Below are 21,465 nucleotides of genomic sequence, written 5' to 3' on the forward strand. Positions count from 1 at the left end.
TTGTTTGTTTTAGGATTAAATAAAGTGCTTAAAATAGTGCTTGGCACATATTAGGTGGAACCGTATGAAATTACTGATACTTGATGGTGTTTGGCCTAAGATATCAGTAGTTTCATGTGACCTGACCTAAGGCACCTAGTGTGATTGTTTAATGCCGGATATACAGTCACAACTTTCTTTTACTGTACTTGTGACACTGAGGGACGGGCTTTCCCTCATAATAGGGAATCTGGAAAGCCAGTCGGCATGGTTTGTACCCAGAGGGGAACAGACAGAGGATTTGCGTGTCGTTTGTGGTCCCCTTCCTGGGACAGGCATGCAATCACCCTCAGCAATGTCTGCTGATTCCTTCAACTGCTCAGAAGAAGGGAACGCTGTCACATGCCACTGCTGGGGTCCTGGTCCCCACATCGGGAGCAGGAAGTGGTGTGAGGGGCTCCCGCCTGCGTGACAGGCATCAGTCAGTAAGATGGAGTGGTGCACACCTGTACGGCATGTGTGGAGGTCCTCAGCGGCTGCGGGTTCTCTCTCTGGCCAGGAGCTGGAGTGGCTGCTGGAGATCAACCGGCTCACGCACCGGCTCCTGTGCAAGCACATGACCTTGGACAGCTTCGACGCCATGTTCCGGGAGGCCAACCACAACGTGTCCGCGCCCTACGGCCGCATCACCCTGCACGTCTTCTGGGAGCTGAACTTCGACTTCCTCCCCAACTACTGCTACAATGGGTCCACCAACCGGTGAGGGAGGCCCCACGCAGGGGTGGGGTGGGGGCAGGGTGGGGCCCGGGGTGCAGCCAGCCGTGGCCTCCAAACAAAGCTCAGCACAGGTGTCAGTGACTTCCCAACGCACCTCCCGGAGCCCCTCCTGCGGGCAGGCTCTGTGCAGGGGACAGGCAGACACCTTTCTGCCCCTTGGAGCCCTTAGGCTAGAGCAAACAATTACATGACTGATCAAAAGATTGATCGCATGATATACGTGCTGTGATAAGCAGTGAACGTGGAGATGGAAGAGAGCCCGCAGAGCCCTGAGAGAGAGCAGCAGCACCTGACACAGCCCAGGAAGCAGTGCAGACCTCGGGAGAGGCTTCCTCCTCTGAGGAAGTGGGCCTGACTTGCAGTGCGGAGGAGGAGGAGAAATAAATAAAGCAGGAAGGAGAAAAGTATTCCAGGCCAAGTTTCTAGGGAGCGGGCAGCTGGGGAGGGGGGAGCGGGTGGGATAGGGAATGGAGCCGTCAGACGCAGGACGCAGGGGTGGGATAGGGAATGGAGCCGTCAGAGAGATGCAGGACGCAGGGGGGACCAGGACCAGGCTGCACACTGCTTCCCAGGCCACATAGGACCAAGCATTTACGAATCTTGGGAGAGTTTAAGGAAGGGGAGGGACATGACCAGATGGTACTGTTGTGAGGACATCCATACATGAGAACACGTGTGCAAACCAACAGGCATACACGTGCAGAGCACACACAAGCAAACGAGCTAATCCCTTCCACCCACAGAGGTTCAAGACCTGGTGGTGCAAGAAGTGAGAGGTATTCATGTACAAAATAAGTACATAAGAATTGAGCAAAACTGGTTCCAGGTCCTCCCCGTATCCTCAGGGCTGGCATTAAGTAAGTTTGTGTTGAATGAATGAAAGGTCTGGTAGGCATCCACAGATGCTCCTGATCCCATGTACTTAGCGAGATGCACTTCCTGTTCTCTGAAGATTTGGGACTTTCAGCCTACTTGAGCAGAAGTCTGCAGACCCTGGCCCACCAGCCAGCCACATCTAGTTCCCAACTATTTCTGTACAGCCCAGGAGCTAAGAATGGTACTGATGTTTTTAAATGCTTGAAGAAAAATAACCCAAAGAAGAATGATAATTCGGTGACAAGTGGACATTATTTGAAATTCACAAGAACTCAGCCATGCTCATTCATTTACTATTGTTTACGGGTGCTTTCACACTCACTACCAGCAGAGCTGAGTATTTGGGGCAGAGACCATCTGGCTGGCAAAGCTAAAAATGTTTGCTGTCTGGGCCTTTACAGAAACAGTTTGCAAAATGCTGCTCCTGAGAAGCCCAGCTGAGGGTGGAGAGGTGGGGGTGGGGTGGGGACAGAGAAGACCATGTCAGACCCCGCCCACTATTCTGAGCAGCCCCAAGCCCCAAATCAAGCCTGGGAATCTGGACTATAGTTTTCCCATCTGTGGAGAGGAGGCAGTAGTTAAACTGGGAGCATGTCAGAGAGTGTCAGTACCTTTATAGGCAGCCCCCTAAGAAATGGCGTGGTTGAACCTCGTCAAGAAGGGCTCCCACTATCCCATGTCCCCTGAGGAATATCAGGACTGGTTAACTCCTGCCCCATCTCTTTTCTACTCCTAGTTTTGTCCGAACTGCCATTCCTTTCACCCAAGAACCGCAAAGAGATAAACCTGCCAATGTCCAGCCTTATTACCTCTATGGGTCCAAGGTGAGTAGTCTTGCCCGTGTCCTACTTCTCAGAGGGCTAGGGAGCAGAAGCACTGAATCGGAAAAGCAAGGTGTGGAGGTAGCGAGGCGGCAGTGAGGTCCAGGCGGAGACGACTGTGAGCTTATTCATCTTTATTGGTTCACAACTAGCAAGGAAGGGGGTGAACTCAGACCAGGGGCTGGATCCTGCACAGGAAATCTCTGGGGAGGGGAGTGGGATAGTGCATGCAGGGGGTTTCTCATCCTGGCCTTTCCTGACGCCTCCAGTTTCTCAGTCGATTCACTGTGGTATCGTCCTGCGAGTCTGGGATGTGTGCTTTGTAAGTATAAGGATCTACAGAAAGGGAGTGGTTGGAAAGGTGGAGCTTTGAAGGAAATCCAGTTGACTGGAGCTAGAACTAAGAAACCCATTTCCTGTGTCTGCGACTTTGTCACACGTACACGTCCTGACGCTAACTAACTAAACATCCTCAATAGTGCTGGCTCTGGACCTTTGGTCCGTTGCCATTCCTTAAACAGACATTTATTAAGCACCCACTATAGGCCAGACACTGGGATAGATTTTACATGCTAGGGATATAGTAGAGATTAAAACAGACATCACCTCTGCCCTTCTCAAGTTCCATTTCCACACCCATAGTGGCGACAGGGGATCAACGTCCACAGAGGCTCACCGTCACCACGGCATCTGTAGGAGGGTCACCTCTTACCCTGGGGCGGGGGGAGGGGAGGGTGGTTATAGGAGGACTAAAGAATGCCGCTGAAAAGGTGAATTGTATCAACAACAAAAAAGCCAACATTTCTCCTTGCGATGGGCTAAAAATGGCCACCTTTGACCCCGGTTTCAGATGAACTTAGGAGAGGAACTGACTGGATGAATATAACATTGTCAGGAAAGGTTGTCCTCTGGGTCAGGGAGCCCTGGATTAGGAAGCATGATGAACCAGGATGCGTTCCCACTACTCGGGCCGAGAGGTCGTGGGAGGATGCTGGAAGGGGCAGGCATCCTCCAGAGCAGCCCCTCTGGTCAAGGCAACTGTCCCAAACCAGGGGACGCCGACAGAGACAGGACTTTCGATAGTTCACAGGCCTGGCATCAAATACGAGTGGCTCGCAAAGTAAAAACATCTCCCTTTTCAATTCTCTTTCGAACCTTGTGGATTATATCAAGGAGAAAGACTTCCGTTGGTGCTAATAGGTCTTTAATACTTTTCCAGTGCTTGCTAATCTCCCTTTTTATCAAAGATTAGGAAGCAGGCCTTAAACCTTTAGGAATCATTAGGAGGTGGTATATGGAAGTCAAATTTATTATTTTGTTTTCATTCTATTTATTCTTATGTCTCTTCTGTTTATAGTGGGAGGGTGCTGGTATTCATTTTTGGAGTATTATAAGGCTACCTTTTAAAATAAGTTTGAGTTGTAAAATAGATGAGTCAATTTAAAAATAGTAAGGATAGTATATGGCTTTAGGAAAAATGAAAATGATGTACCAGGTGGTATGTGATTGCCTGAAAGTTGGAAAACACTCGAGAGCAAGCCTCTCACACCTTTCTAAACAATGCCCGCAACAGCACAGGAGACGGCCCTTCTGCGTGCCAGCTGAGACACAGCTCCGAGAGCCCGTCTTCAACTCCAGAATTTCCTAGAACCCTTGTGTTTTATTTAAGTCGTGCAAATTTCCCTTTCTACCTCATAATAGACTGCTCACAAAAAATTAGGGGATATTTTATCGCTTCATATTCATTTTGAAATATCCCTTAATTTTTGTGAGCAGTAGATATTCATATTCGCTTTAGTATTGAAATAATCTTTAAAATTTTGAACGGCCCCACCCCCAATGGACCCCCCTCAAGAGATGCCATGTTTCTCCTTTAGCACACCATTGGGGGGGGGGTCTGTGTCCTCCCGAGTGAGAAGCTTTGTCCCAGGGCATTCATTGAACCCAGGGGGTCCACAAGAACACTGACAGCAGAGGGGAGACACAGGCAGTCTACAGACACATTTTTACGAAGGAACTACTGCGCAGAGGGTCTTATGCTACATGCTGAGGCTGCCTCCTCCCCCCCTCACTTCTCAAAATGAGGCTGAATGATGGGTTGATCACCACCACCCCTCTGGGGGACACCCACATTGGGGGCATCCTGGTCTGCTTCCACTTCAGCTTCCGGTTCCGCTCCGGCTTCGGAATCCTCGCGTGGCATTTCTGCCAGTGGGAGCCCCTGCTGGTCTTCCTCCCTCTGACCAGCAGCCGGGGCATCCTCTGGCCATCTCACCAACCCATTGGCTACCGCCATGTGACCGGCTCTGTAAGCCCAGCGAGGCTCGTGGCAACGGATGCACCAGAACTGGACGCAGATGAAAGCCATGACGGCTGTGAAGCAGGCCAGCAGAATGGCCATCAGGACCCACAGGGAGATGCGGGGATCCACCACGAGGCTTCCAGAAGTCAGGGGATTCCTATCCAGGGTGTGGAACATGGTGCAGTAGTGCCTGTACGGGAAGACGGTCTTCTTGCAGCTGATGCACAAGAAGTAGTAAGTGGAAGGGGCGAGGTGCTCCAGCGCCACGGAGCTGATTGTTCGCGGCACCTTCTCCTCGCGGTGGAAGCCGTGGCGCAGATAGCCGGAGAAGATGCTGTTCCAGTTGGGCCTGTACATGATATGGTAGTTGTCCTCCAGGCAGGGCTCCGAGGACGACCAGGAAATGATGGCTCCCGTGTAAGAAACGTTCCCGACCTCGATGTTCATCCTGATTCTGCAACCAGAACCAAAGTGAAGAGTGACTTCCCCTTATTTAACTATTTATTTGTAATCATCATAGCCGCTGTTTATTGAGCATTCGAGATGGAGACTAATATTGCCCCCATTTTACAGACAGCAATGGAGGCCGAGAGGCGATGTTACTCATCTAGGCTTGGCTAACCAGTGGCAGGACACACCTTCAAATCAGGGCTCTTTCATACCAAAGCTGGTCGCCTTCAGACCTAAGAAAGATGAGCCCACATCCCTCAGCCTCATCCTGCTCTGGCTGAGAGTCTTTAAATACAACATGTTCCCAACCCTTTAAAAAAATGCCATTAAAGGAGGAATTAGGACAAGCTCAGAGTTCCTGCATTAGTCACTACAGCTCTGTGACCTCCGAGTCAGGCAAGTGTTTCACCTAAATTTCCCTTCTGGACCTGTTGCATCTGCTCTAAGTGCTGGTAGCTGAGCCATCTAGAACATTCTGTGGCCCGTGTGAAGAGGACATTTGCATTGTTACTCATTAGCAGCTGATTTCTCCCCACAGTCTCTGCTCTTGTTTCGTTTGTGTTTCCAAAGCCAAAGGTACCCATGAAATTAGTTTTCATAGGTCAATACAGTCAGCTCCTAACACCGGCATAACTGGGTCTAGGTACTGCTGCTGGTAACTAGGAGCGGTAGTAATGGTAATCGCCACCGACAGTTAGCAAGTCGGTGCCCTGTCACGGGTCATGCTCTGAGCTAGGTCCCTGCTTTCACAGGGGAGCTATCTGAGGACTCAGCTATTAAGAACCAGACTCCAAGCTCTGTAACCACTGGATTTTCCTAACACAAGACTGCTGGGTTTTAGTAAAAGAAGGTTGGTGCAGAACGAGGTGCCCGTCCTGAGAGCCGTTGCCGTTTTTCCAGACAAATCAAACCCTTCAGATGGCCAGCCCTCTCACTTCGGCCTTCATTTCTTTTTAATTCTGTGTGTTTCCCCCGTCACTGAGTTCCCCCAATCTAAAACTCCAGGACTGGCCGTGTTCAACCTGTGTGTGCGGACGGTCAGGTCTCCCCCCGCTCTGTTCTTTGTTTCTCCTGGCACGCGAAACACAGAAGGTTTTGTGTTCGGTTGCCACATTGTAGTGTAAAAAAAAAAGTCAGATTTTAACCAGAATTGGGTATTAAGCCAAACTGCTCTCCGTCAGGAGCCACTCTGTCCCCGCTCCTCCCTGCCTCCCTCCGACCGCCCGGTTCCGTGCCCGTGTTCCCAGAGCTGCAGGAAAGTGCGCAGCGTGGACGGGTTATTTTTCAGTTATTGTTTCTCTTCTCTGAGGAGGACAGTGAACTAAAATGCTCAGGAAGGGGAGCAGTTGTTTCTATTTGCCTGGAAATTTCAGAAAAATAGGGACTGAAGGAGATGACGAGACAGGTGTGCTCAGATCCCTCCAGGGGAGGTCATTGTGAAGGAGAGTGAATATTTGCACTCCCTGCATTGGTCTCCATCTCGTACACAGCCATCCACAGTACCCCACACATCCCTGTAAATACGCTTCTGACCCCCGTGAAAGAGCTTAATTCATTACTAAAGACATAGGGGCAACGGCCCTTGCAAAACCCTCCCATCAGGGCTGATCAGGAGTCTGTTTCTTGTCATGACTCTGTTCCCCACCTGCCCTCTGCTGCTGGTTGTCTCAGCAGACTGAGCTCCTGACAGCAGACATTTTTAAGAGCTTTGTGTTAGGACGCTATCAGCATCCTCTGTTTTTAGGACCAAAACAGTTTTCCTTATTTATTTTTCTTCCTCTGCTGCTGTTTGGAAATTCCCCCCTCTTTGTAGCTATTCCTATTACCCTTGCCTGGCCCTCGTCCAAGCAGAATGTGAAAGCAAAAGCCACTTCCATTCCCAAGAAGAGCCATTTATGTCCCTTACCTGATGCTTGCGGACGACTGGGGACCTGGGTGAGAGCGTAGCCTTCGGAGGCAGGGTGGACCCACGTTAGGGCAATGGCTCCTTTCCCCTCCTCTGCTCTGGGCTCTCCTTGATGTCTCTCTCGCCACCGTCTGAGTAATCCCACTGTCGCCCCCAACGCTCACATTATTCCTTTCTTCGGATCAGCATCACTCACCATGGCAACCAGCAGGCATATGTACACATGATGTTTTCCAGGACCAGTCTGGAAAGGCTTTCACCAGTGAGAGGAGCTCTCGTTTATTTGGGGGAAAACAAACAAAGAAAAGGCAGACAATCTGCTATAAACGGATCCTCGCTACGGTACTACCGTCCATAAGACGCATCTGACCATAAGACACACCTGGGGTTTTAAGGAAGAAAATAAGAAAAAAAAATTCTGAACCAAATGGTGTGTTAAAATATTTAATAAAATACTGTATCTTTCACTCCATAAGCATGGGCATTTCCCCCTCCTCTTTTGGGGGGGGGGTGTATATTATGGAGCGAAAAATACGTTAATTCTTCCAAGGCTACTAAATTTTCTAATTGGCTCATTATCATTTGTTTGGTATTTTTGTTTGTTTTGCCCCATCTAGCTCCTCTTTGGACAATGGTTTCAAATGCAAAATGCCCTTCTCTGTTACCCCACAACTAAAACAGTAATGTCATCTCTACCTCACCCCACCCACTCCCACCCCCCTCCCCACCTCTGTATTCTGGTCTCCTGTGGCATTACCTCGGTATATGACACTGGTCCACAGTCTGTTAATCTCTGGGCCTCAGTTCCGTCCTGTGTAAAGCTGAGAGCATGGGCTGTATCGGGTGGCAGATTGAAGACAGGAGCACTGCCCCTGTCCAGTCCTGAATCCATGTCATTGCTAAACCGTGATGGTTTGGCAAGCCTGACATGGACCAAATTGTACTGGGTTGGTCTGAGTGCCTCCCCTCCAAATTCAGGTCCATGCAGAAGCTCAGAATGTGACCTTATTTGGAAATAAGGTCTTTGTAGAACTAATTGGTTTAAGGATCTCAAAATGAGCTTATACTACTAGATTTAGAGAGAGTCCTAAACCCAGTGACCGGTGTCTTTATAAGAAAAAGGAGAGGGAGATATCCACACAGAGAGACACCAAGGGAAGAAGCCGAGTGGAGAAGACAGAGGCAGAGATTAGAGTGATGAGGCCCTGAACCTAGGCACGCCAGGGGTCACCAGGAGCTGGAGGCACAAGGATTCTCTCCTAAAGCCTTCGGAGGGAGCCTGGCCCTGCTGAACCCTTGATTTCAGCCTTCTGGACTTTGAAACTGTGAGATTTCTATTTTAAGCCACCACATATGTTGTAATTTGTTACAGTGGCCCCAGGGAACTAATACAGCACTCCTTCCATCAGGGCTCAGAAACACAGCCTCGGAGTCCTTCTTAACGCAAGCATCCCAAGAAACTGCTTTCCAGTCAATCCTTTGGAGTTGACACCAGAAATAGATCCCTGGGTTGGATGGTCCCCAAAGTTCCTTTGCTTTCAGGAGTCCTGGCTCTGCTTCCTGGCCCTGTTCCGTTTCCCACAAAGGCCCGTCCACCTCTGAGCTCCCAGCCCTCCCGTTCCCCTCTGCAAGAACACATTGTCACCACTCCATGGGGGGAGATCACAGGGCATGCCTGAAATAGAGAATAAAGCTCTGTGGTGATAAAGCCACCACGTTTGAGGTCACCTGTTACAGCAACCTTGGCGCAGGTTGAAACCTGAATTATTTCAACACAAATTACGTGCTGTTAAAAGTCAGCTTCTGTCCTCTTGGTTGTTAGCCAAAGGAGCCAAGTGGACCCCTGAAGGTCTCCCTGTGATTCGCATCAGTGATAATGAAAAAGTCAAAAAGGGTTGCCTGGTGAGTCACAGATGCTCCCCTCCCTGGCCGAGGGTCTCTGTGGGATGTGGGGTCAGGTGCCCGGTGTCTCTTGATTAGATGTGCTCTGTGGCTGAACCATAGCACTCAGTCTTGCCGGGGGCCTGTCAGGATCTGCTGTAATCCGTGCTAATGGTGACGCCCCACGGAGCCTGAAAGTGTCCTCTCCACAGAAAGGCCAGTGCGGTAGTTTGCAGGTGCCCTTTGAAAAGGATATTTTAAGGGAATAAAAATACCAGTTAGGGAGCCTGTGGTGTGACAAGACAGAACTGAAGCTTTCGCCACAAGAAAGGGGGATTTTATTTTTAATGCTCCTGGAGGCCATGTTCGACACCGGGGGTTTTATCTGAGAAACTGAGACGCTCTGAATAGGAGGCCTCCAAATTCCTCTGGCTTCAGGGACCCCGAGAGAAGGGAGGGCATGCCTCAGGCCGTGGCACTGATGTGTGGCAGGACCAGGAGTGGAGGCCAAGTCCCAACCCAGGGCTTGTCCTATGCCTTTGGGCCGTCACCTTTCCCCAGCACCCTTGGTGAGTGGGAGAAATCTCTGGGGACACTGTCCTCAGGAGGTCATGCCCAGCCAGGCTCACTCTTCCTCACTCTCAGGGAGGCCCTGCTGCAAAGTGTCCAAATCGTAGCCTCTGCTGCTGTCTGGACGGGCTGTATGCCCCAGGAATGATTACAGCCAGAGGGAATCAGCCAGGAGTGCAGTCCCTGTGCCCTGCCTGAAGGTGGCAGTAAAGGGACCATGTGAGGGCTTAGCTGGGTCCCAAAGCCCATTGGTACCCAGAGTTCAGAGTGCAGGCCCTGAATCTCCCAGGCTGGGTTCACAGCCACCTGTGTGACCTTGGACAAATCTCCTCACTTTTTAGACCTAGGTGAACTCTTGTGTAAAATGCAACTATCAGTAATACCTGCCTGACAGTGTTGTTGTAGCCGCAAGATGAACCCTCTCTACAAAGTGCTGGCTTAGCAAGAGTAGCGATGATTACTAAGAGGTCTGTGGGTCAGTCATTTCCTGGGTTCGATGTAGCTTCATTCAGAGAGGCTGTAATGGGCAAGGTTTATAACCTGCATGAGGCTTCCGTTCCTTTTATTTTTTTAAAAAAATAGCTTTAAAAATATGTATATGTTTGTTGTACATAAACTAAAGAATATAGAGAAGTTCAAAGATGCCAGTGAAACTCTTACAACTCGAAATAATCATCAAGAGTATTTTGATGTGTTTTGCATGTGTTTTCTTGTTTTATCCATGCAACAACTCTTCGAGGTAGGCTCTCTTATCACTACCGTGCAAAGGGGAAAGCTGAGGCTCAGAGGGGCTAATTAACTTGCCCATTATCACACAGCGAGTTGGGGCTGAGCAGTGCTTTAAGCCTAGGTCTGTTGTTCCCCAGGGCCCGAGTCCTAGCTGGCCTCCTTGGTGTACGTACTGCCATTCGACATGCCCCATTCTCTACTCAACAACACTGAACAGTTGCTGTTTGCCTTGTGGTTTGCTTCTCCTGAGAGGTGGAGACAGGACTTTACAGCATAGTGGGTTCTAGAATAATGGGAACAGGCAAGAAACTAAAAGACCTCAGAGAGAACCCAACCATGTTTATGAATGTAGTCGACTGAGAAGCAGGAAAACACCAGACGCATTTGGAGAAATTCGGTTAGCAAGTGTTTCCTCTTCTGGCGGCAGGCGTCTGGGGACCGAGTCCACCTGCCAGAGACCCCTGTCACTTCAGGGTAGGGCTGAGGTTAAATGAAAGACCGTTAACAACTGGTTCAGTAATCAAGATTAGCACATGAATCAAAACTTTAAAAATATATTCTCTTGCCTGACCAGGCAGTGGCACAGTGGATAGAGCATCGGACTGGGATGCAGAAGACCCAGGTTCGAGACCCCGAGGTCGCCAACTTGAGTGAGGGCTCATCTGGTTTGAGCAAAAGCTCACCAGCTTGAGCCCAAGGTCGCTGGCTCGAGCAAGGGGTTATTCGGTCTGCTGAAGGCCCGTGGTCAAGGCACGTATGAGAAAGCAATCAATGAACAACTAAGGTGTTGCAATGCACAACGAAAAACTAATGATTGATGCTTCTCATCTCTCTCCGTTCCTGTCTGTCTGTCCCTGTCTATCCCTCTCTCTGACTCTCTCTCTGTCTCTTTTAAAAAAAAAAATCTATCCTCTAAGTCAAGTAAATGATACAGAGCCGACCATTCAGCTAGCTGCCTTGCAAGAGATGCCGTTCTTTCCGCTAGACCAGCGATTCCCCGGTAATGTTTGTCTTTAGAAAGTGTTGGTGTGGTCGTCACTAGCTACGTGCTACCCCGGAGACATAATTTGACCTCTGGGAAACTCATCATACTTCTGCGATGCCTTCCCCGATAAGTCATCATCCCTAGGAGTTTTGCTGCAGCAACCTGGGTACATCCCAGATGGATCCATACACATTATTTATCTACCATCCAGAGCATTCTGTGATTTTTGGCAGTTGGTACACGTGGTAGAAAATCATCTAGTATTTCACTCAGACAAATCACTTCACTTAGATTCCTTCTCTGCTAAGTGGGGATGATTGCACCTGCCTTACCTGGTGTGGTAGGTTGAACCATGGAACCAAATCTGTCAGCTCCTAATCTTGGAACCTGGGAATGTTACTTGATTTGGAAAAAGGACTTTGCAGAGGTGATTAAGTAAAGGGTCTTCTGATAGGAAGATTATCCTGGATTACCAAGATGGATCCTAAATGTCATCATAAATGTCTTCATAAGAGGGAAGCAGAAGAAGGCTACACACATATAGAGAAGACCCAATCTCAGCAGAGACATTTGAAGATTGAAGGGTTGCGGCCACAACCCAAGGAATGCTGGCTGCCACCAGAAGCTGGAAGATGCAAGGAACAGATTCTTCTCTAGAGTCTCTGGAAGAGGTGGAGTCCTGCCAACCTGATTTCAACCCAGTGATACTGATTTTGGATTAGAGAGTCTAGAACTATGAGGGAATAAATGTCTGTCGTTGTAAGCCACCAGGTTTGTGAAAATTTGCTCCGGCAACCACAGATAATGAATACGCCTGGGCAGTTATGAAGGCATTATTAGGGGAAAACATTCATAAACAGGAAGCATTATCATCATCATTATTATATTAGGTTATAAAAAAGTGATGACATTGGATTCCTCCAAAAATTTAGTCAGTGTTGGTATGGTATCTCTGAACAGGAAGGCTTGGTTCCTGTTCTCCATCTTGCCTTCTCCAAATAGCTTAATTCATTGGACAAGAAAGGGGGAGCATCATTGTTTTGAGGTCTCTACAGCAGTTGCCTTGACTCTTTCAGCCTCTTAGCTGAGAAGACCAGCAAAGACACCAGATGTTGGAGACCCAGCCCAACAGCTCACTAGACATCCAGAAGGAACGGATGGACAGATCAGCAGTTTTCCCTATCCCCTGAGTGAGAGAGCTGTGTTTGTGTTGGTGGGCTGATGGTATTTGCCTGGCTCAAGGAACATTAGGGAAATTGTAACCGAAACAGGAAATTAGAAGCAGTTTTAATTCCTCTTGGGGATCTCTGAAAACAGCAAGTGTGATTCCAGAAAGCAAGAGAGACAAATTGCTTGCAAATTCAGTTTGCCAAATAAATAGGTCTCATTGTTTGGGGTGGCTGGCCCTGTTTACCATCCGGTGAAAGAGAGGCCTTATGTCTAAAAGCCCATATACCGCTCTTAAAAAAAACAGCTTAAAGGGTAGCTGTTATGTTGTGTATGCTTCATCACAACTTTTAAAAGGTCCATACAGATAATATAGTGCCTGGGAGCTGCCAAATCAAACTTACCATGTTTATTTCTCTCTTTAAAATACTATTTTGCCTTTTTTTAATTTTATTTATTCATTTTAGAGAGGTAGGGGAAAGAGGTGGAGAGAAGGAAAGAAAGGGAGAGAGAGGGAGAAAAGGGGAGGAGGAGGAGCAGGAAGCATCAACTCGCATATGTGCCTTGACCAGGCAAGCCCAGGATTTCGGATCAGCGACCTCAGTGTTCCAGGTCGATGCTTTATCCACTGCGCCACCACAAGTCAGGCTATTTTGCCTTTTTTTAAAATGCATATTTATGTCACATTAATAAGATGGCTCTAATTCCTGAATCAGGATTGTTTATGTCTTAAGATCTCATAAAATTATTTTGTGCAGTGTGGATGGCACAAGGCCTGTTTAGCTTGACGTTAAAAGTGAGCCATCCTAAACGTAATTCGTTTCTAAGATAGGCCTCTGGGTCGTAACTGGAGTCAGTTAGCCGAGTTGGTTCAATAGAAAAGATTGATAGCGAGTTTCCAGTGTCTCAAGTCTTGTTGCATTCCTGTTTTTCTTTGCCCGACCTCAGAAAATGCCCAGGCTCCCATATTCCCACATTTTCTCAATAGGCCCCAGCCTCCTGTTGAGCCAGCAGGTCAGATGGGTGCCCTCCGGGGCTGTGTGTGTGCATGCCCTTTTCAGCATGCGTGTGTGTTTCTTCCTGCATGGGAGTGCTGTGTTTTGGAGGGTGGGAAGGGAGGAGCGTTGTTCACTTAGAAGGATTTGAATTCTGCTCCGTTCACACTGGTCCTTCCTGAGATGGGGTCATCAGCTGAGGCTTGAACCTCTGGTCTAGACCAGAACCCAAGCCTGATGTAGGCATGTCAACAAGAGGCTGCCTGTGTGCATTGAGCAGATATTTTTAAACCCTTGTGTGTGGTGGTAAAACCATTTTAAAATTACTTTTCTCCTCTGTCTTGAACCGGGGAGGACTATATTTTCATGTGTGCTTGTCAGGAAGTGCTAAGGGAAACTTGGGACCAGAGAGCCCTTGGGTGGTTACGAAGACTGGGAGGCAGGGCGAGCATCCAGAAGGTGTCTGGGGCTTGCGCCTCTGACAGCGTGCTGGTCACATCTCTTCCCACCCTGACCCCCTGCGGGTCCCCTCCCAACAGCCCTAGACCGTGTTACTCTGACTCCTCTGCTCAAACGCTTGCTGCTGGGTCAGCCCCCATCCAGCGCGGTGTGTTGGTGGACAGCTCTCATTTTCTATAATGTAAATATTGAGCAAACTCTGCATTTTGGCTGCATTTCATCAGCTGGTCCCTGCTCTGTCCTCTGTCACATCCCCAGGGGGGACATCGTGGTGTTTTGTAGAATTCTACTTCGTGTATCCACACCCCTCTTCACATTCAGGGCGTCACGACTGTTGGGGGGAGTTTGACCAGGAAGCTGAATCTCCCTGGTCTTTGCTTAGCAAGTTACCCAGCAGAGCAATGTGAACGCTGTCGTTGCAGTCACTGCTCCCGGTGTGCCGGGCACCGAGCGCTGTGCTTTGTCTCGGCTGTCTCGTTTCAGCCTCCAGCAGCCCTGTTGGAGCTGGTGTCGTCTTTTCCGAAAACCAAAGCAGAGAGATGAAGTCATTTGCTCAAGATCATCTAGTCTAGCCAATCTATGGACCTGGAATTTGAACTCAGATGTGCCCACCACGGTTTATAACTATAGATTCAGACAAAGCAAAAAAAAAAAAAGTCATAGAATCACAGAAAAAATTAAGTAGCTGATTGGGTTTTTGTCTGCCCCCAGGGATGTCCATTGGGAAGCTCCCTGCTGCTCAGAAATGCCTCTTATTGGCTATTTGAAAGGGAGGAAGGAACAGGGCCTAGAGCTGTACTGAGTTCCTAGGAGAGGCCCAGCGGCCGTGGTGTGGGTCGGGGTAGGGAAAGGGGTCGTGGCAGCCCACGTGCACTGCTGAGCGCTTCTCGCGACCGTGAACTGAGCCAGGTCACCATTTCTTTGTGCCTGTGCAGGTTCGAGCTGCAGTCGACTTCAGGAGAAAAATTAAGGTTTTTGTTTTTTAATCCTTGAAAACAAATGCTGGGAAGAAACTTAGGCTGTGATAGAGCCCAGTGGGGTTTTTAAAATTTCCTTTATATTGACACATAATCATATATAGTAAAATGCAGTTAGTTCAGGCTGCTATAACAAGAGAACTGTCAACGAGGGGACTTGAACAACATTTATTTATTACCTAGTCCTAGAGGCTTGGAAGTCCAAGATCAAGGCACTGGTAGATCTTGTGTCTGGTGAAAGCCCACTTCCTGGTTTGCAGATGGCCTTGTTCTCATTGTATCCCACATGACGAGGTGGGGAAGCTCTTCTTACAAGGGCAGTAATCCCATTCATGAGGGCTCTACCCTCATGACTTAATGACCTCCCAAAGGTTCCACATATAGGGGTTAGGACTTCCACATATGAAGTTGGGGAGATACCACCACTTAGTCCATAAATACACAAATCATAAGGGTACATATATTTTCATGAGATTTGACAAAGGTGTATACATCTGTGTAGTCAGTCAGCAATCCAAGCAACATGTAGGGCATTTCCCTCACCTAGAAAGTTCTCTTGGGCCCCTTTCTAGTCAGTCTTTGTCCCCCATGGTTTGTTTATTGGCTGTTATATACTCTTCACCCCTAGCCATGGGCACGGGTGAACGCGGAATGGGTCTTTGATAACAGGGCAGGAGTGAGACGCACTCACCGAGGACAGTGAGCCCCTCCGAACATCCTGAGATCTAGGGGCCTCACTCAGCTCACCCTACACCCGGCCCTGTTTGACACTAAAATGGTTTGCGCCGCACAGAAAATTATATGGCCTGGCCCCCATGGCTGGCTAAATCAAACTCAACAGTTCGTATACTTCCAGGATCTGCTGAACACCGATGTTAGTGAGCATTGTGCTTCTAAGTCAGTTACATTTCCCTCCCCACATAAACCATTCCTGCCCCATAACATTTAGAAATCCTTAGGGACCACGTCAAAGATACCCGCCTGCCAAGTTCAGACAGGGTTTACTGTGACAGCACATTAGTGCTGAGTGCAGAGCCTGTTTGTCGCGTTCTGATCCTCCCCCGACACGTGGGCATGGGCCCACCAAAGGAACCATCATTCAGCCTGCCCGATGAGTGGGTGTCTCAGTTCCTCACGAATCCTTGCCGTGAGTGGGTTTCCCCATGGTGTTCGTCGTGCACAGTTGTCATGCTTCTTTTGTCAAGTTTAGAATAATTCATCTATCCTAAAGCATACTTTAATGCAAAGCCTAAACTGAGCGTAAACCTTCTCTCGATGACTCCAGAGGGAGATGAGAATCTTGCAGTCTTCAAAACATCATCCCAGTTCCTATTTAATTCATGTAGGTTCCTCACTAGCCAACTACGAGAGAATTTCAGCTCATAGGGTATCAGATGTGGTCTTCCCATATTTGCATGGTTATGTTCTGGATTTTTATTATTCCAGGCCGGAAAACTACACTCAGAACTAAGCTTTGACATGAAACCTTATCTAAAAAAACAGTGGGCATGTTTTAGAATAGAATTCAGTTCCAAAGTTATTGTAAGTAGAGGTTAAGAACATGGGCTTTGGAATCTGACCTACCTGCGTGTATCAGGGCTCAGTTACTTGTGAACTGTGTGACCTTGAGCCAGCTACTCACCCCCCCCCCGTGCCTCACTTCCCCCATCTGTGAAATGGGGCTAAGAATGGTCCATATCCATACATTTGTTGTGTCGATTAAATGAGCATGCTCACAGAGGGCTTCAGGAAACCGGGCATGAGGTGCTCTGTAAGTGGCAGCATTTCAAAACAGTCAGTGATAACTTTGATAACTAAATGAGAGCAATTTTGGGACCTGTATTATGGTCATATATCCTCAGACAGAGATTATTATAATCCCTCTACTTCATTGAAGATGTCTTATTAGAGTTCCGAGGACAATGGAGGTGGCCAGTCAGGGGCCAGGGCCCAGGCCCCCAGCCAGCACCCAAACAGAGCATCTCTGCTTCTGCCTGTTTTATCACATTAGTTCCAGTGACATCTTTCCTTTGGACTGCTGCGTGAAAAATTAGGAAACCCCTGATTTAATCCAGCCCCTTATTTCATAGACGAAGACACCTGTCGTTCCCAAGACCCCACCCCGTTATAGATGGAGACAACTAAGAGTCGGAGAATCAGCTATCGAGTTTTTACATGATTCTTCCAGCCGGTTTCTAGTACCAAAAATATCTCTAGCTAGAGAAAATCATCAGTATACCCCACCCCCACCCCATAGCTCAACTTGTAGAAGTCCTGGTTTGTATGTGGACAGTTATGGGTAGCCAGAGTCTGTAAAAAAGAGATACTCAACTGGAAGTTCTTTCTCCTCTTCCACTGGGAACCCACTGCTCCATCTAGTGACCTTTGTTGGCTCTCTCCTGTGGCCACTGGCCACACCTCTCTCCATGGCCAGCATCTTGCTTGCAAGCATTCACAGGAGTCCCCAGTGAGAGTGCGCATATGACATCAAGTTTCCATCCTTTTTTTTTTATTAATTTTAAATTATTGTGTTTACATGCATCCAAGTGTCCCACTGAATACCATCCTTTTTATCACCAAAACACCTCCCACCAGCACACAGCCGGCGTCCATTCAGGACTCAGTCGCTGATTTCACACATCCTCTGTTTTCCAGCCTCTCAACATCGCCTACAGCCACATCTACAGCTCCTACAGGAACTTCGTGGGGCCCCCTCACTTCAAGACCATCTGCAGACTCCTGGGTTACCAGGGCATTGCTGTGGTCATGGAGGAACTGCTGAAGATCGTCAAGAGCTTGGTAAGGAGGGGCCATAGGGCGGCCTGGAACATGCCCAGGTGGGGTTGACAGGAACATGATCTGCTCTCACTTTTGACCTGGCCTGTGAAATCAGACACACTTCCGTTGTGTCTGTAGAAATCGCCCAGGGAGTCCTTTGCCCTCATCCCTTGGTTCCTCTTGATGACTGAACTCAGCAATCCTGACATTGACCTTTAGGGCCTAGTAATGACTGCTCATAGTCCCCTCCTGTGCCGTGTTATCTACTTTCAGCATGGCAAACCCATGATGCGTGTGCTACCATTTTCACCTCCCATGCCCCTGGCAGACATCTCTAATCAATCACCACACTCCTACCCCTTGGGATTTCTTGCTAAATGCTGCTACCTATACTGCACTGGCCTCAAGCGAATTCTGTATCCCTTTATTACCATTCTGTCTCTGCCCCAAGTGTGGTCATCTGAACGTCCATTTAATTCCCCACAATACTGTCAAAGCAAGGAAAGTTTCCTGAAAATTTGAGATGACAAAAGAGAAATAAAAGAGTGACATATAACCATGTCAGGAAGGGCAAACAGGATTCACTGGCTAACTCCAGTTCTCTGGTAGCAGCTGTGTGGAGCCATGGATTACAAACTGTGAAGCTAAATCCAGAGTTACACAGGGAAATGCGGTAATTGATTAGAGATGTCTGCCATGGACACAGGAGGGATAAATGTGCTCTGGATTTTCCATGTGTAAATAAGAGAATGTGTCTCAGCCTGCACAGCCGCCTGGCCCCGTTTCACTTCAGCCCTTAATCTGGATCTCATGTAAGCACCCCAACCGTAGGAAGGACATCATGGCTAGAAACAGCCTTCCTTAAAGTCTGTAAGCCCAAAGGAGTAACGAGAAAGCTCCCATTTCTGTTTTATAAAGGCCCATTTTCCCTTATACAGGACACCAGGGCCGTCCCCCCTCTTTAGGGGAGAACCAATCAGGGAACAGAGCCTACTGTCTTAGCCCGCCTGGACTGCTATAACAAATACACCATAGACTGGGTGGCTTAAGCCACATGCCTGTCTCACAGTTCTGGAAGCTGGATGTCAAGGTCAGGGCAAGCATAGTCAGGTTCTGGTGAGGGCCCTCCTCCTGGCTGTCTCCTCACACGGGAGAGAGACGTCATCTCTCTCCTGTCTCCTCATACAAGGGCACTAATCCCATTGTGAGGGCTCCACCCTCATGACTAATCACCCCTTCTAAAGACCCCATCTCCAAATACCATCACATTGGGGATCCAGGTTTCAACATAAGAATAGACAGGGGACATGTTCAGTTCATCGCGCTCCACCACGGGTTCCAGCAGAGCCCCCGTCCACCCCCAGTAGCCCAGCGCCCAGCCCGGACATGTACCTGTGCGACCACGGCAGACTGTTCCATCACGTACTCTTGTTTTCTCAGCTCCAGGGTACCATCCTCCAGTATGTGAAAACACTGATCGAAGTCATGCCCAAGATATGCCGCTTGCCCCGGCACGAGTATGGCTCCCCAGGTTGGTGATGGCGAGACAGGGGCAGGGGTGGTGATAGGAAAACAACCCAGACCCCTCTGGTGGGATGAGGGCTCCGGCCTTCTGCCCTGGGACGTTTGCTTCTCTAACGTGCCAGCGAGCTGCGTTTTGCACCCTCCCTCTGCCACTAGTGGGATAGTAGCCTTGGGCCATATTTAATCCCTCTGAGCAGTTACATCATCTAACGCCAGGGAGGGCGAAGGATGCCTGCCCGGCCTGCCGCGCAGGACTGCTGAAACCGCAGGTGTGAGAGCGGGCCTGGAAATACAGAACGGTGGAGACCGAGAGTGGGGCGCAGGGTGTTTTTTTCTGAAAACCAAGATGCCAGGTGCTGGGTCAGCATGACTCAGAACAGGAAAGGGCTAGGACCGAAAGCTACTGGTTTTCTGTCTCAGCTGCCCCATGCACTAAGCTGTGTGACTCTGGACCTGCCGCTTACCCTCTCTGAGCCTCATCTGAAAACGAGAGTAATAGTGCCTAGTTTATGGTGGTGTTATGAGTACCAAATGAGGTATTGCAGATAAAGGCCTTAGCGCAGTATCTAACACCAATAAGTAAGTGTTTATTCCTGTCGTTATTAGGAATTAAGGCAACTTTTTGGTGGGACTGGGAAAGGCCCAGGCCTACTCATTTTTTTGTATGTGTGTAGTATTTTGTTGTTGTTGTTCCAAAAACTGATTGGAACCAGCCTCCTGATCTTTCTCTAGTACTGAGCCTGAGAGAAATCTTAGCCCCGGGCCCGAGGTTGGGCTTTTCGCTGGTCCACAGTCAGGTCTGGGGCTGCCTGCCGCTCGGTGGGCTCTTCCATAAACCTGGCTGAGCTGTGTCAGCTTCTCGCTGACTGCCCCTCCCTGTCCGCCAGGGATCCTGGAGTTCTTCCACCACCAGCTGAAGGACATCATTGAGTATGCAGAGCTCAAAACAGACGTGTTCCAGAGCCTGCGGGAGGTGGGCAACGCCATCCTGTTCTGCCTGCTGATAGAGCAAGCCCTGGTGAGTCTGATAGAGCAAGCCCTGGTGAGTCTGATAGAGCAAGCCCTGGTGAGTCCTGAGCGCAGAGGGGAGCGTCCTCGGCCGGGAGGCACGCCCACCCCAACCAGATTCCCGAGGCCCCTGCCAGCTCGCACCCCTCCCTGCCACGTCAGACAGCTCTGAGCATCCAAGCGCTGGGAGGAGTGTAGCTCCCGCGCCTGCCCACCTTGATGAGTGGTAGGACCGTGACCATCTGTTGCCTTCTTAATTTTCCCTTCTCTCATTGAACAAATAAGGACTCCTGGGTTGCCATAGGAACGGCACTGCTCTCACGGACAGAGCAGTAGCCAGTCCCTGCCTTGTGTCCTGGACAGTAGCGGGGAGTATTTACAGAGATGATGTGTTCTCAAGTCCAGCAGAGTCGCGCAGTGACAGCGGTTCTTCCCTACAGGGTAATTAGAGGCTGAAAGCAGGTAATGCGTGTCAAGTGCGAACAATAAGGACTCGATAATTGGTCTGAGTTATCATAATGAGCAAAAGCTCCAGATACTGCCCCTCCCAGGACCATATGGAACAAGCCACTCTTTCCCATGACTGTTCGTCCACACTCGGCAGCCCTCGTGGCTTGTCACAGAGGCTGCATCCTCCCCATTCTTCCCGGCACACCCCTGTGTGTGTCTGCTCTTCTCCATGACTGGTGCCCACAGGTGGGCCTGGCCCTACCTGCAGCCCCGGGGTAGCTGGTGCAGCCGAGCAGTGGAAGGAAATGGGAAGAGATGTGGCTCTGGGGAGGTGTGACCCTCAGGACGCAGTGGGAATGTTCCCACATTCCTCTCTCTGTACACGCGTTCGGTGGAACTCATTGGCAGGTGCAGTTGCTAGGCGGTGGATAAATGTCCAGGAACAAGAGAGACAGGTTACCACTGTTTTTCTTCTGGAGAGGGAGGCGATGGGAAAGGGAAATCATGAGAGATTGTGGGTGCAGATGCTGGTACATGCGGCGAAGCAATCAGCAGGGAGATGGGACTGGCGGGGGGTGATGGGTGTCAGGCATGCATGAAGCTCGACGTCTCTAAGAAAAAGAAAGTACCCAGAGTGAGCTGGAATGAAGAGGGTAAGGGGACAAGGTAGGAGCTGAGTGGGGGAAGCAGGGAGCCACAGTCCCCAGGCCCTCGGAGCATTGTGAGAGGGAGAGGGAGCGGGAGGGGCTCTGACTTCCTTTCAGCTGTTGGGAGAAGAACTGACTGGAAAGGGAGTGAAGGAGGATGCTATTTGCAGCTGTCCAGCTCAGG

The 21,465-nt window shown here is 49.4% G+C and overlaps 2 protein-coding genes across 4 annotated transcripts in view; one reads left to right on the top strand and one right to left on the bottom strand.

The window, feature by feature from the left end:
- CYFIP2 (cytoplasmic FMR1 interacting protein 2) overlaps positions 1–21,465 on the top strand; it is a 117,298-nt gene that overhangs the window by 65,713 nt on the left and 30,120 nt on the right. For all 3 annotated transcript variants that reach the window (XM_066273126.1, XM_066273124.1, XM_066273125.1), the window contains 5 exons: positions 539–738; positions 2,369–2,456; positions 17,530–17,673; positions 19,093–19,183; positions 20,064–20,194. In XM_066273126.1, the coding sequence (XP_066129223.1) occupies positions 539–738; positions 2,369–2,456; positions 17,530–17,673; positions 19,093–19,183; positions 20,064–20,194 (654 nt within the window). The remainder of the gene's footprint in view (positions 1–538; positions 739–2,368; positions 2,457–17,529; positions 17,674–19,092; positions 19,184–20,063; positions 20,195–21,465) is intronic.
- FNDC9 (fibronectin type III domain containing 9) lies at positions 2,573–7,962 on the bottom strand. The gene is made up of 3 exons (XM_066273123.1): positions 7,869–7,962; positions 7,112–7,364; positions 2,573–5,209 (listed from the first exon to the last, which is right to left on the bottom strand). Exon 3 carries the CDS (start codon positions 5,200–5,202, stop codon positions 4,522–4,524), a length of 681 nt encoding a protein of 226 aa, XP_066129220.1. The 5' UTR covers positions 5,203–5,209; positions 7,112–7,364; positions 7,869–7,962; the 3' UTR covers positions 2,573–4,521.

Source organism: Saccopteryx bilineata, chromosome 4, assembly GCF_036850765.1.
Source record: "Saccopteryx bilineata isolate mSacBil1 chromosome 4, mSacBil1_pri_phased_curated, whole genome shotgun sequence".
In the NCBI taxonomy this organism is placed as follows: Eukaryota; Metazoa; Chordata; class Mammalia; order Chiroptera; family Emballonuridae; genus Saccopteryx; species Saccopteryx bilineata.